This window comes from Corvus kubaryi, unplaced genomic scaffold (assembly GCF_017639235.1).
Source record: "Corvus kubaryi isolate FWS band 111438036 unplaced genomic scaffold, C.kubaryi_AGA036_p1.0 37396, whole genome shotgun sequence".
Taxonomy (NCBI): domain Eukaryota; kingdom Metazoa; phylum Chordata; class Aves; order Passeriformes; family Corvidae; genus Corvus; species Corvus kubaryi.
Genome location: NW_024581135.1, coordinates 15,311,444 through 15,323,598, shown reverse-complemented (window position 1 = coordinate 15,323,598; position 12,155 = coordinate 15,311,444). Strand labels below are relative to the sequence as shown.

Here is a 12,155-nt window from a genome sequence, read left to right as displayed (position 1 = left end):
CGCCCGCCCCGCCGCGCCCCCTGCCGGCCCCGCCGCGCCCCCTGCCGGCCCCGCCGCCGCGGCACCGGGAGCGGGGGAGGGACCCACGCTCGGCACAGCACTCGCGTCACCCGCCCAGAGGAGGGGATTCCCCCCCCGCCGCTGCTAGGGGTGTCCCCCCGATGACGTCACCGCGTGAGGAAGGGGGTCCCTGAGTGACGTCAGAGCCGTCGGGAAAAAAGTCCAGGGCGGGGCGGGCGAGGGCCAGCGGGGTCCGTCCCGGGGAGCAACAGGCGGGAGCGCACCCCGCTCCCGGACACCGGCCGTCCCGGGTGCAGGGCGCGGAGCCGCCGCGGGGGGGCGCGGAGGGCGGTGGCTGCCCCCGCCCCGCCTGCCCGTCCCGTCCCGGCTCGTCCCGTCTGGTCGCGGCCGTAGCCCAGCGGAGCAGCGCGCAGCAGGTAGGGTGGCCCGCCCCGCTCCGCGCCCCCCGCCGTTCCCGAGTCCCGCCTGAGGCCCCTGGCGGTCCCCTTCGTTCTCTCGACTCCCCTCCTCTCGGTTCGTCCCCCCACCCCCCTGACCCCGCGCACTCCGGTGCCGCAGCCGGCGAGGGGCTATCCCGGTGCTCTCCCGAGCGTCCCGGCGGCCGACGGGGACTGGGCGAGGGTGGGCGGCCGGTCGCTAAACAGCGGGGACGCGCTGCCACCCCCCGCTCCCCCGTCACCGGAGTGGGTGGGGGCACGTCGGGTTGAGGTCCGGCGGGAGGAGGGGGGACGGAGCGCGGTCCCGCGAGCAGGGACGCGGGGGCACAGGACCCCCACGCGGACCACGGTGGAGTCCCACGGTGGCGCTGGTGCTGTTTTCCGGACCCCACGCGATGGCGTGGCGGGGAATCGGGGCGTGGTGCGGGGTGGTTCGTCGGAGGGCAGCGACGCTTGTGCTGTGGAGGGTGTCCCCACGGACGCCGTGGGGTGTCTCGGGAGGGGTGGGCACGGGTTTGTGCCCGGCAAGGTATGGGGTGACACCATGGAGGTGCGTGGGGACCAGCACTGGGTGGTGTGGGGGTGCCGGGGCTGGGGCGTAGGAGGACACCTCTGTCCCATGTCTCTGCCCCCCGGGAGGGAGCTTGCAGAGGGACAGGGATGTGGGAGTGGTGATGCTGAACCCCAGGAAACTTGTGTCGTGTGTGAGCGGTGTGGGGCAGCGGGGACATCCGGCCCAGGAGGGCCATACTGACCTGCTTGTGTGAGCTGGACAGGGCTGGCCTGGGCTGGGCCTGGCCAGGACAAATTGTGCTGTGTTGGGTTGTGCTGTACTGAGCCGTGCTGTGCTGCACGAGGCAGCTGTGCCCTGTTGTACCGTACCAGTCTGTGCCATGCCGTGCCAGGCTGTGCCACTGTGCTGTGCCACTCTGTGCTGTGCCATACCAGGCTGTGTTGTACCAACCTGTGCTGTAATGGTGGGAGCTTCCAGGCTGTTCAAGAGTGAGGTACTTTCTCAGACAGCTTGAGTGGGGGGAGCTCTGTCCCCCACCCCAAACCATGATCCCCTCTTAAGGTGGTTGTGTTACCCCAGGGAACCCATGGAGCTGGTGGCAGGGGCCTGAGCCTGGCAGGAATGCCAGGGCGGATGGTGGGGATGCAACCTGGGCTACCCGTGGGGCTGTGAAAGGGATGATGGTTGCCTGTGCCCCATGTCCCTGCCACATGTGCCTTATCTGTGCTGAGTCACCGTGGCGCTGCAGAGTAGCACCCTGTCCCCAGGGACCGTGTCATGCCAGGGTCACTGAGCTGGCCCTGCATGGCCTACCATCTAACTGGTGACCTCGGTTTCGGGACCGTGCAGTGCCATGGACCGAGGAGGGTTCAGCTGCCTGCTTCCCTGGGTGTGGCAGCTGCTGGGACCCGTCAGGCTGGTTCCTTCCCTGTGCCCAAGGCTACCCCAATGGGGTGGGAACAGGAGGGTCTGGAGCAGTCACAAGGTGGCGGTCATGGGCACAGGGTAGGACCCCGCTGATGATCCTGTGCCAGTCAGATACACCCCACTTTCTCCAGACATCTAGGTTCCTTCCTGGGGACTCCAGTCCCCCTGTAACTTTGGTGTCAGTCACAGAGGCTTTCATAGGGTCAAGGTCCTGTTTTGGGCCGTTCCCTGGCTGCACAGATGAGGCGATACCGGGGGGGTACCATGTGCTTTCTGGGAAACCACAACGTGGAGAAAGTGAACTTCCTATCCATGTGGTCACTGCCATGCCAGTTATTTATTTTTGGTGCTGTCGTCATTGCAAGAATGAAAGGCAGCGTGACTGTGGCAGCTCTGCCGTGGCTGGGACAGTTGGATGGAAGGAGGAATGGAGGCACAGACACGGAACTGCTCCCCCCAGCCCGGCATGACTGGTATGGGTGTGCCCCCAGAATCGCTGCCTGTCCAGCCCGGTTGCGGGAAGCACTGGCGTCACACAGGAGGAAGTGCCCAATCCCCTCCCAGCCTGGTCCTGGCAAGGATCAGATCTTGGTTCCTTCCCTGGGATGGTCCCAAGATCACATCACTGCTGCAGGCAGGAGGATTGTGGGGGGTCCTGGCGCCTGCCTGGGGTCTGGGGTGCCAGTGCTGAGGGGGTGGGAGGTGCGTAAAGGCCTGGCACTGTCTACTGGCAGCGCTGTTGTTTTCCTGGCCTTGGAGATCCTGCTTTCCTTCTCCTCCTCCTGCAGCTGGCCCTGAGCCCGGGCTGCCTGCTCACAGCTGCCGGGGGTTCTGTGAGGGGGCCTGCTGTGGCCGAGGAGGGGAGCTCAGCCCCAGGGGGGTCTCAACTCCACTCCCCGAGGAAGAGTCCATCTCCTGTAGAGGTGACGTGGGTGTCACTTTGCCTTATTACTCCCTGAGGGGACTCAGGAGTTCTAGAGCCCCTGTGTGACCCATGCATCTGCTGGGTGGGGAACACCCCCGAAATGGAGGGGGGGGGAGTGGGATCTGTGTGATTGTGATGAGGATCAGACCCTGTGTTTCCATCCCAGGAAGTCAGCAGGGTGATACCATTTGTCCTCAGTGTGGTGCTACCCGGAGACACAGACCAGCCAGGGGTGCTGCTTCCCTGGCAGTGTCAGGGTGGGCTTCAAAGACCGGAGAGGTCAGATCTCTTCTGAAAAGGTCACGTCCCTGACGCAGCTTGAGTCAGCGCGTGGCTGTGCCCTGCCCGCGGCTGACCACTGACGCGGGTGCCGGGGACTCAAGGCACAGGAATGCAGGTGGCCCCAGCCAAGGGACAGTGGGGACATCCCTTGTCTCTCAATGACCTGCTGGCATTGAGGCCAACTCGTCCTTACTAATTAGGAGCCACTATTAAAGTGGGAGGGGGAGGTTTTGTGGCTGCACAATCCCCTTTGTCACTGTACCCGTGGCTCCACTCGCCAAGAACAGGTCCTGCCCGGGGACCTGTGCTGAAGCCCCACGTCTTCTGTCCCCTCCAGGTGCCCGTGGGAGACGCAGGGAACTGGCATGTCGCAGCCCAGCGCACCGCCACCCTATGATGACAAGAACCCACTCTACCCACCACCCCCAGGGGGGTACCCCCAGCCCCCCCACTATGCTGGGGGGTACCCGCAGCCTGGGGGATACCCTGCAGGGGCGGGGTACGCACAGCCAGGGGGGTACCCCGCATCAGGGGGGTACTCTCATCCGGGCATGGCCATGCCCACCATGCCTATGCGATTTGGTAAGTGGGACACCTTGGTTTATTTGGGGGAGGGCACTAGAAGCAGGGGTGCTGTTAGGGGCTGCATGGCTGACCCTGGTGCTGAGGGATGTCCACTATCACAGGAGACAACGGATTTGGGGATGGCTCCGCCTTCCAATCAGTTGACTGGGACGATAGGAAAGTCCGTCACACCTTCATCCGCAAGGTGAGTCCCAAGGAGCCAGGGGCACCTGTTAGGGTGGGGGGCCAAGTGCTGACTCCCCTGTCTTTTGCAGGTCTATGCCATCATCTCCCTGCAGCTCCTGGTGACAGTGGGAATCATCTCTGTGTTCACCTTTGTGTGAGTAGAGGGTTCTTCCTTACCCTTGTTGTGAAAAAGAGGGCAGCTTGAGTTCTTTGGGGGGATGTTCAGAGGGGACAGCAGGTGCTGTCTCCTCTCCCTCACACTTGTCCCTCCTGTCCCACAGCCACCCTGTCCGCTCCTTTGTCCAGAGGAATGTCGCCATCTACTACGCCTCATAGTGAGTAGGGGTTCTGCTGGCTCGCGTGCCCCCAGCTTGTACCCCCACATCCGCAGTATCCCAGCCCAGGGGCTGATCCTGGTAGGGGGTTGTGGGGCTGACACCCGCTGTCTCTCCTTGCAGTGCTGTGTTCCTGGTGACCTACCTGGTGCTGGCCTGCTGCCAGGGTCCCCGGTGAGTCTCTGGGACGTGCAGAATGGGGTGCATGGGTATGGGGGGGGTGTCTCCAGAGCATCAAGATGGGTTCATGCCTGGGGCTGCCCCTGGGTGATGGGGACCAGGGGGATGCGACATGGTTGCTGTCACTAGCTCACCTCTCTGCTGTTTCGTCCTCAGGAGACGCTTCCCCTGGAATATTATCCTGCTGAGCATCTTTGTGAGTGGGCTGGGACTGGCGAGGGGTCCTGGTGGTGCCCCTGTGGCACCCCAGCTCCCCAGGTGGGCTGGGAGGGATAGGAGGATATGTGGGCAGGTGGACAGCCCACTGAGCTCACCCTTCTCTCCCACAGACACTGGCCATGGGGCTGATGACAGGCACGATTGCCAGGTATGCCCGGGGGACCCTGTGGTGATAGGATCCAGGGTCCCTCTTGTCCTCCACAATGCAGCCAGCTCAATTGAGAGGCTGCCAGGAGCCAGGGGATGCTCCAGTCCCTTGGGGTCAGGGACTGCAGGGTTCCTGTCCAGGACTGGGGCTGTGGGGGAGGGTCACCAACACCCTTGTGGCAGGGGGATGCTGAAGTACGAGGTGACTTTGTTGTTGCTTCTCTCTGTAGCATGTACCAGACGAAAGCTGTCCTGATTGCCATGCTCATCACCGCCATTGTGGCCATTGTTGTGACCATCTTCTGCTTCCAGACCAAGGCAAGGAGAGGGATACACCCTGCCCTGCCCTCTGTGGGCCAGGTGTGGGGACACCCCGGGCTCTCCTGTGACAACTGTGTGTGTGTCCCCATCAGGTTGATTTTACGTCGTGTCCGGGGCTATTCTGCGTGCTGGGCATTGTGGTCATGGTGACTGGGATCATCACTGCCATCGTCCTCTCCTTCAAATATGTGAGTGGGCAGGACAGAGGGGTGGTGGGGTGGCATGGGTGTTCCTGGTTGGGTATCCCCAGGGCTGGTGCAGGCAGGGGGTTTGGGTGGTCCCCTTGCTGGGAAGCAGGGTGTGGTTTGAGCCACGGAAGGCAGCTTGCCCACAGGGAGAGGGTGCGTCGGCATCAGAAGCAGCTCCTCAGGAGCCGGGTGTGGGCAGGACCTGCCCTGCCTTGCCTGCTGCCTTGCCAGCACCCCGGCTCACCCTGCCTGTGTCCCCTTCCCGCACAGGTCCCCTGGCTCCACATGCTGTACGCGGCCCTTGGGGCCATCGCGTTCACACTGGTGAGTTGACAGCTGCAGCGGGCAGAGGGTATCGGGCAGGGGCTGGGGAGGGAGGAATTCCCCCTTGGTCCTTGCTTGATGCTCTCTGTCCCCGCAGTTCCTTGCCTATGACACCCAACTTGTGCTGGGGAACAGGAAGAACACACTGAGCCCCGAGGAGTATGTCTACGGTGCCCTCACCATCTACACTGACATCATCTACATCTTCACCTTCATCCTGCAGATAGTAGGCCGGGATTAGTCCTGGGACCCCTCCTGTCCCTCTCCGGCTGCCCCTCACCCCTCATCTGGTCTCTGTACAGGATAGTCCGCTTACTGTGACTCCTAATGCTTTGGCATTCCTACCTGTAGGCTGCTAAGGAAAGGGCTTCCCTTGATCATCCCCCAACAAGCCTTTGAGGGCAGTGGGGGGGACTGGCTGCCAGCGTTTAGGCAGTTTAGCCTGGCTTTGGCACCGCTTACCAAGGCTGTGCCAATGGCGTTGGGCTGGCAGCGGAATGTCACAGCCCTGCCTGGGCACAGGGAGCTGGCAGCGACTGCTGGGATCATGTTGGGATTTTTTGGCAGAGAACAGTTGGTGTCGTTCATTCTGTGCCTTAAATGTGGCTCTGGCCATGCCCCCTCCCCGAGCTGTGGCTGTGCCCGGTGTGGGCAGGGGGCAGCTGGGACCTCCGTGGCAGAGCTCACATTGCAGAGGCCCTGCAGCCACGGATGTGGGCTAAGTTGCACTTGCTCAATAAAACACTTCAGTTTTCCAGATGGTCCCAGTCTTACTGGTATGGCAACTCCCTAAAAAATCCTGTGGGCAGCCTCAGCGGGGGCTGCGGCCTGGGGCAGCACAAACACTGCTTTGGGATGGGAAAACCAAGGTCAGACTGCTCCAGGCCTGGCCTCCCTCCCCTGCCTGTCACCCCTGGCCCTGTGGGCAGAAGCCCTGCCGCAGAACAACTGGGGCCCCTGCTGGTGAGGCAGGCAGAACCTTAGGCCGAGCATTGAGGGAGCAACCACTGCAGCACTGAGCTGTTTCACTTTATTTGTCCCTATTCAGCTCCACAATCACTTCATGGTCTGGACAGGCAGGGCAGATGCCACTGTCATGTGTTCCATGGGGCTGGCGTCCCCTTGGCCAGCTCCTCCAGTGTGCCACAGTGACAGCCTGGGGATGGGGGGCAGCTTGGCTATGCCCCCCTGACCACCCTGCTGTATCGCTCCGACTCATACTCGCCCTGGTTGGCTTCCATCATCGTTCGGCGGATTTTGAGCTGCTCAAGGCGGTTTTTGTCCACTTGCCGTTTGACCAGGAGGAAGAGGATGATGCCAGAAGGCAATCCAATGGCCCTGCAGGACAGCCAGCAGTCAAGGAGATGGAGAGAGTTGGTGGGGAAACAAGGGCACTGTGCCACTCCAGGGCTCCATGGACAGTGCCCTGCTCAGTACTACAGCCCCCCCAAGCCCCCTGTTCCACCCCAGAGCCCCACAGAGCAGTGCAGCCTCCCAGTACCGACCCTCTCCCACCACCAGAGCCACTCACCAGGCCACCCCCACCGGCTTCATCGGGTTCTTGCCCTTCTTGCGCGTGGGGATGTACTCCACCCCCTCGGGGAGCCCCCCGCTGCCAGGCTCCTGACTGGCCCGTTGTCCCGCTGGCCGGTGGCAGCTCTGCCCGAAGAGCCGTGTGCCCCGGGGGTCCGGCCGCCCCCAGGTCCTGGCAGGACACGCTGAAAGGCCTGCTGCCACCAGCAGTCCTGCGGGGAGAGAGGCATTAGGGAGGGACAGCCATGGGGTAGAGTGTGGGGGGCTCAGCCCGGGATGCCTGAAGCTCCTGTCCCTGCCCGTACCCCCGCCCTTTTCCCGGCCCTTATCCCTGCCCCAGGATGACATCCCGAGCCCCATCCCCACCCCCATCCCCCGCCATAGCCCCTGCCCTTCCGCCAGGGGGCGCTCGAAGGCGGGGCCTAAGCTGGGCGGGGCGTGGCCAAGCGCAGCGGGGGCGTGGCTCTCCCCACCGGGGCTGGGCTGGGGCGCGTCTCGGGGCCCGTGTGCCGAAGGCCGCGGGACCGTGCCGTGAGGGTGGTGGCGGGACGGTCCCGGTCCCCCCGCCCCGGGGTTTCCCCCTGCTCCCGCCGGCCGTTACCGCGCAATCCGCCTCGGGCCGCCGCCATGGTGCCGGTGTGCGGTGGCTCCGCTGCATGCCGGGAGCTGCAGTCTCGCCGCGCAGGGTCTGTCTGCGGGCGGTGCCGCACGCTCCATGCGCAGAGAACTACATCTCCCAGAGTGCGCCGCGCAGGGCGGGGCCGGGCCGCCCCGCTGGCGGAAAGGGCGGGATCCGCGCGCGGACTCGGGCCGTGGTTGGCTGGGACGGGCGGGGATTGGCCGGGGCGGGGCGCGCGGCGGAAGCGGCGGAAGCGGCGGTGGCGGCGGGGTGGGTCGGCATGGAGCCCGGGGAGGGCCCGGGGCCGCTGGGCCTGCACGGCGACGAGGAGATCATCGAGGTGGTGGAGCTGGGCCCGCCCGGGCCGGGTGAGACGGGGCACCCTGCGCCGCGCACCGGGCGGGGCCTGCGGGGTCTCCGGCCTCCCGCCGGGGCACCGGGAGCGCTGCGGCCCCACCCCAGTGCCAGGCCCGGCCGGTGCATACCCCCGGCCCGCGGCCTCTCCGCGCGTCGCGCCCCGTTCCCCTGCGGTTTCCCTGCTCTGGGTCTCGGGGCCGCGGCTGCATCGCGCATCCCCCGCTGCCCCGTCCCGTGGGGACCCCCGCTGTCCCGCCGAGCTCACAGCCGCCCCGGGCGGGTCGAGCCGGGCAGGCCGCGAGCCGCGCCCTGACCTTCGCCCTCTGCAGATGACCTGGCCGAGGAGATGGAGGACGTGGACTTTGAGGATGAGGGGGCAGAAGAGCCCGATGCAGAGGCTTGGGAGTCGGAGGATGACGAGGGGGTGGAGGACGGCATGGAGGCACAGGATGACAGTGAGGTCACGTTCTCCCTCCACTCGGGTGAGTGCTGGGCACGGGCAGCAGCAGCTGGGGGCCCCGGCCCCCCCCCCCCGGGACCTGGTCTCATCTTGGCTTTCTGCAGAGTCCAGGGTTGCGGAGGGCTTTGCCAGGGCTGCTGTCTCCCAGCCTTCCTGGGACAGCCATCAGGACTCAGAGCTGCCCTGGGCTTGTTTTTGCCTTATGATCTGGTGGAGGAGCCCTTTGGGCCTCCCATCATGGCAGCTGGCCCTAAGCTCAGCAAAAAGCCTGTGCTGCTCCTCCCCCACGTGAAGAATTGATTCGCACTGGGCTGGGCTGGGAGGTCAGCTTCCTGACATCCCACCCAGACCGAGGGCTGCATGGGGTTTGGACCCCGTGGGAATGTCAGGTGAGGTGGGATCGGCACCGTAGCCATGTAGCCTCTCCTTACTCTTTTTTGAAGCTTCTGTCTTTTGTGTGAGCCTTGACCCCAAGACCAACACACTGGCAGTGACAGGTGGGGAGGATGACAAGGCCTTCGTATGGCGTGTGAGCGATGGGGAGCTCCTGTTTGAGTGCTCAGGTGAGGTGCAGTGAACAGCTGTGTCCATCTGGACACATTTTTCTCCAGCTGATGCTGTGCTCCTGACTATCTTCCATAGCTTGGCCTGAGCAGTCTCTGTCCCCTTATGTTTTTAGGACACAAGGACTCGGTTACCTGTGCTGGCTTCAGTCACGACTCTGTGTTCGTGGCCACAGGTGACATGTCTGGGCTTATCAAAGTGTGGCGGGTGGATGCCAAGGAGGAAGTGTGGTCCTTCGAGGTGGGGGACTTGGAGGTGAGTGGTGGAACCCCTGGTGCTGTGGGGAGCTCCCCAGCCAGGAAGTGGGGTGACACTTCTGTGACGCTGCCTGTCCCTCTCTCTGCCCAGTGGATGGAGTGGCACCCTCAAGCCCACGTACTTCTGGCAGGCACAGCTGATGGCAACACCTGGATGTGGAAGATCCCCAGTGGGGATTGCAAAACCTTTCAGGGTCCCGCATGCCCAGCCACATGTGGCAGGATCCTGCCTGATGGTGAGGCATGGGGCCTCTCTGGAGTGGGAAGTGTCACCAGCTCTGTGTGGGCCCTCCTGCTTCTACCAGTCTGTGCTGAATGGGAGGTGGGGGGATGAGCGGGCCCTGTCTATATCTGTTGTCTCTGTCTCATGCAGGGAAGCGAGCAGTGGTGGGGTATGAGGATGGGACCATGCGCATCTGGGACCTAAAGCAGGGAACCTCGCTGCATGTCCTGAAAGGTAAGGAGGCGGTTTATCACCTGGCCTACTCCCTAACTGGTGAACAGCCCCTTCTAGTGGTCTTTGACCACTGCCTGGTTGGGCAGGAGGCAGCCTGGCACTGGGTTTCTCTGTCCCCACTGGTGGCTCTTGCTTGCCGGGGTGCTGGCAGAGCCGGGCAGGGCAGAGGCTGCAGGAGGGTGCGTTTTATGGCTCACTGGGTCTCCGTGGGGAGGACACTTAAACCTCATACCTGCTGCTCACCCCCCAGGCCAGGATGGCCATCAGGACCCCTTGACATGCGTGGCCAGCAACCAGGATGGCAGTTTGATCATGACGGGCTCTGTGGACTGCCACGCCAAGCTGGTCAACTCCGCCACAGGCAAGGTGGGTCTGTGTGGGCAGGGCAGAGCCAGGAGAGCTGAAGACCCCCCAGGCCCCTGTCCTGGGCCGAGGGCAGAGCCGGGAGCGCTGGGGAACCCCAAACCCAGGGCCGGTGTGCGGCCATCAGCAGCCGGCAGGCGGCGCCCTCGCGCTGCGGGTGGAGCGCGGGCTGGGTGGTCCCGCCCGGCTCCTGGAAGGAAGTTCCCTCTTGTTTGCTCCCAGGAGCTGAGGATTTGGAGCCGGGCCTTCTGATGAGGGTGCAGGCTCGGTACCGAGTAAGAACGGGACCTCTGTGCATCTGGGTCTCCTTCCCTCGGGGTATAGTCACCCTCCCTCTACCCAGGTGGTGTGCGTGTTCAAAATGGAGAGTGTGACCCCCAAGGCACCCATCGGTGAGGGCGAGGAGGCAGAGTCCAACTCGGTGGAGTCGCTGGGCTTCTGTAATGTGTGAGTGTTGGGACAGCCCCTCTTCAGTGCTAGATCTCACAGGGCTTGTCACACAGATCCATTTGCATCCCTTGCGCTCAGTCTGCTGCATTTCTCTTGTCTCCATCCTCCCTGGCTGGGTGTGGAGATCACTTGGGTGTGAGGCCAAGGGACACCAGCTGCTCAGTCCTCCCTGCAACTGTTGGGATTCTGGGCTAGCCTGATGGACCACTGTTTGGCTGGGATACTCTCCAGACAGCTGTTTTCCTGCCCAGACATTGTCATTTTCTTCACAAACTATGGGCTGATTGCTGACTTGCTGTACTCTTGGGTTTCCCAAGCGGGGTGTTTGATGGCTCTAGCCATTGGGTTGTCCCTCATCTTGTCCACACAGTGCAGCCTTCAGCACAGGGTTTGCCTTTTACTCGGAGCCTTTACGTGTTTCCATCCCTGCTTCCCCATGTCCCATGTAATGCCTGTTCCCCTCTCTGCAGGATGCCACTGGCTGCTGTGGGCTACCTGGACGGCACACTGGCTATTTATGACCTCTCCACCCAGTGCCTGAGGCATAAGTGCCAACACGAGGTACAGCCCTACCCCCTCTCCCTAGGCCTGGAAGGTGGGCTTTGGGCCTGTTGGAGATCTCCCTCAGAGCCCAGGGGCAAGTTCCCAATTTGTACTTCTCCCTTAGCCTTGGGCTTCCCCAAAGGGCAGCCGCAGTCTCTGCACAGCGGATGTGCTTGGACCTGGGGCCTGACTCTCCTGGGGACATGGCAGAAACCATGAGGGGGTGGGGGCACATGGGGGGAGCTAAGACTTGCTGGAGGTCCCCACTGTGGTCTCCTGCTACCCCAGTCAGGGATCGTGCAGCTGCTGTGGGAGGAGAGCTCGGCCGTGGTGTACACCTGCAGCCTGGACGGGGCCGTGCGGCTCTGGGACGCCCGCTCGGGGAAGATGATCAGCGAGTACCGAGGACACTCCGCTGAAATCCTCGACTTCGCCGTCAACAAGTGAGCGGGCAACCTCTAGCCCCCTTCCTTGCTGGGTGGAGGGAGCAGTGATGGCAGGGGCCTCCAGCCTAGGAGCTCAAATCACAAGCTGTCTCTCCTTTGAGTGCCCTTGGGGTCTGGTCCCAAGGTGCAGGACAGACCCAGGTCCATGCTGAGACTTGAGGGTCTCAAGGGGGAAGTGCAGCACTTCAGAGCTGCGCCGGGGGTGATGGTTAGGGATACTGGAAGCCCCCACCCCACCTCTGAGCCCTGTCTCCCTGCAGGGATGCCTCCATTGTGGTGACCACCTCTGGCGACCACCAAGCCAAAGTGTTCTGCGTCCAGCGCCCCGATCGCTAGAACTGTGTCAAGGGATGGCGTCCCGGCGCTGCCCTGCACCTTGTGTACAGAGGGACGAGGGACATGGTTTCACCACCCTTCTCCAGTGCGTGCTTTGTAATTTTCCAGCCTGCCCTGCTTTGCCCTCACCACCTAGGGGCCAAGCTGGGGGTTTTGTATGAAGATGTCTTTAATTATATAAATTATTTCACTTAACTGGA

General features: G+C 63.4%; 3 protein-coding genes across 3 annotated transcripts in view; 2 read left to right on the top strand and 1 right to left on the bottom strand.

Moving 5' to 3' along the window:
- The window catches only part of PNKD (PNKD metallo-beta-lactamase domain containing), a 12,039-nt gene extending 4,224 nt beyond the window's left edge, over nt 1–7,815 (bottom strand). Inside the window, exons 1-2 of the mRNA XM_042040368.1 lie at nt 7,705–7,815; nt 7,102–7,315 (exon numbers count right to left, since the gene is read on the bottom strand). Of these exons, the coding sequence (XP_041896302.1) occupies nt 7,102–7,315; nt 7,705–7,732 (242 nt within the window). The 5' untranslated portion in view covers nt 7,733–7,815. The remainder of the gene's footprint in view (nt 1–7,101; nt 7,316–7,704) is intronic.
- On the top strand, nt 209–6,327 carry TMBIM1 (transmembrane BAX inhibitor motif containing 1). The gene is made up of 12 exons (XM_042040369.1): nt 209–437; nt 3,444–3,688; nt 3,793–3,875; nt 3,946–4,010; nt 4,138–4,191; nt 4,315–4,365; nt 4,528–4,567; nt 4,701–4,738; nt 4,968–5,055; nt 5,151–5,246; nt 5,517–5,570; nt 5,668–6,327. Exons 2-12 carry the CDS (start codon nt 3,472–3,474, stop codon nt 5,809–5,811), a joined length of 930 nt encoding a protein of 309 aa, XP_041896303.1. The 5' UTR covers nt 209–437; nt 3,444–3,471; the 3' UTR covers nt 5,812–6,327.
- Nucleotides 7,816–7,955: 140 nt separating the features above from the next.
- Nucleotides 7,956–12,150, top strand: LOC121670324 (angio associated migratory cell protein). Its single transcript, XM_042040366.1, has 11 exons — nt 7,956–8,090; nt 8,409–8,561; nt 8,983–9,102; nt 9,219–9,358; nt 9,452–9,596; nt 9,734–9,817; nt 10,068–10,183; nt 10,524–10,627; nt 11,101–11,191; nt 11,462–11,616; nt 11,880–12,150. Exons 1-11 carry the CDS (start codon nt 8,003–8,005, stop codon nt 11,953–11,955), a joined length of 1,272 nt encoding a protein of 423 aa, XP_041896300.1. The 5' UTR covers nt 7,956–8,002; the 3' UTR covers nt 11,956–12,150.
- Nucleotides 12,151–12,155: the final 5 nt, after the last annotated feature.

Bases quoted from the DNA above. Each gene is read 5' to 3' on its own strand.
- TMBIM1 (XM_042040369.1), top strand. From the start codon at position 3,472: ATGTCGCAGCCCAGCGCACCGCCACCCTATGATGACAAGAACCCACTC. The intron at 3,689-3,792 runs GTAAGTGGGACA...CCACTATCACAG, and splicing joins CACCATGCCTATGCGATTTG to GAGACAACGGATTTGGGGAT. The intron at 4,192-4,314 runs GTGAGTAGGGGT...CTCTCCTTGCAG, and splicing joins GCCATCTACTACGCCTCATA to TGCTGTGTTCCTGGTGACCT.
- LOC121670324 (XM_042040366.1), top strand. From the start codon at position 8,003: ATGGAGCCCGGGGAGGGCCCGGGGCCGCTGGGCCTGCACGGCGACGAG. The intron at 9,597-9,733 runs GTGAGGCATGGG...TGTCTCATGCAG, and splicing joins TGGCAGGATCCTGCCTGATG to GGAAGCGAGCAGTGGTGGGG. The intron at 10,184-10,523 runs GTGGGTCTGTGT...CCCTCTACCCAG, and splicing joins TCAACTCCGCCACAGGCAAG to GTGGTGTGCGTGTTCAAAAT.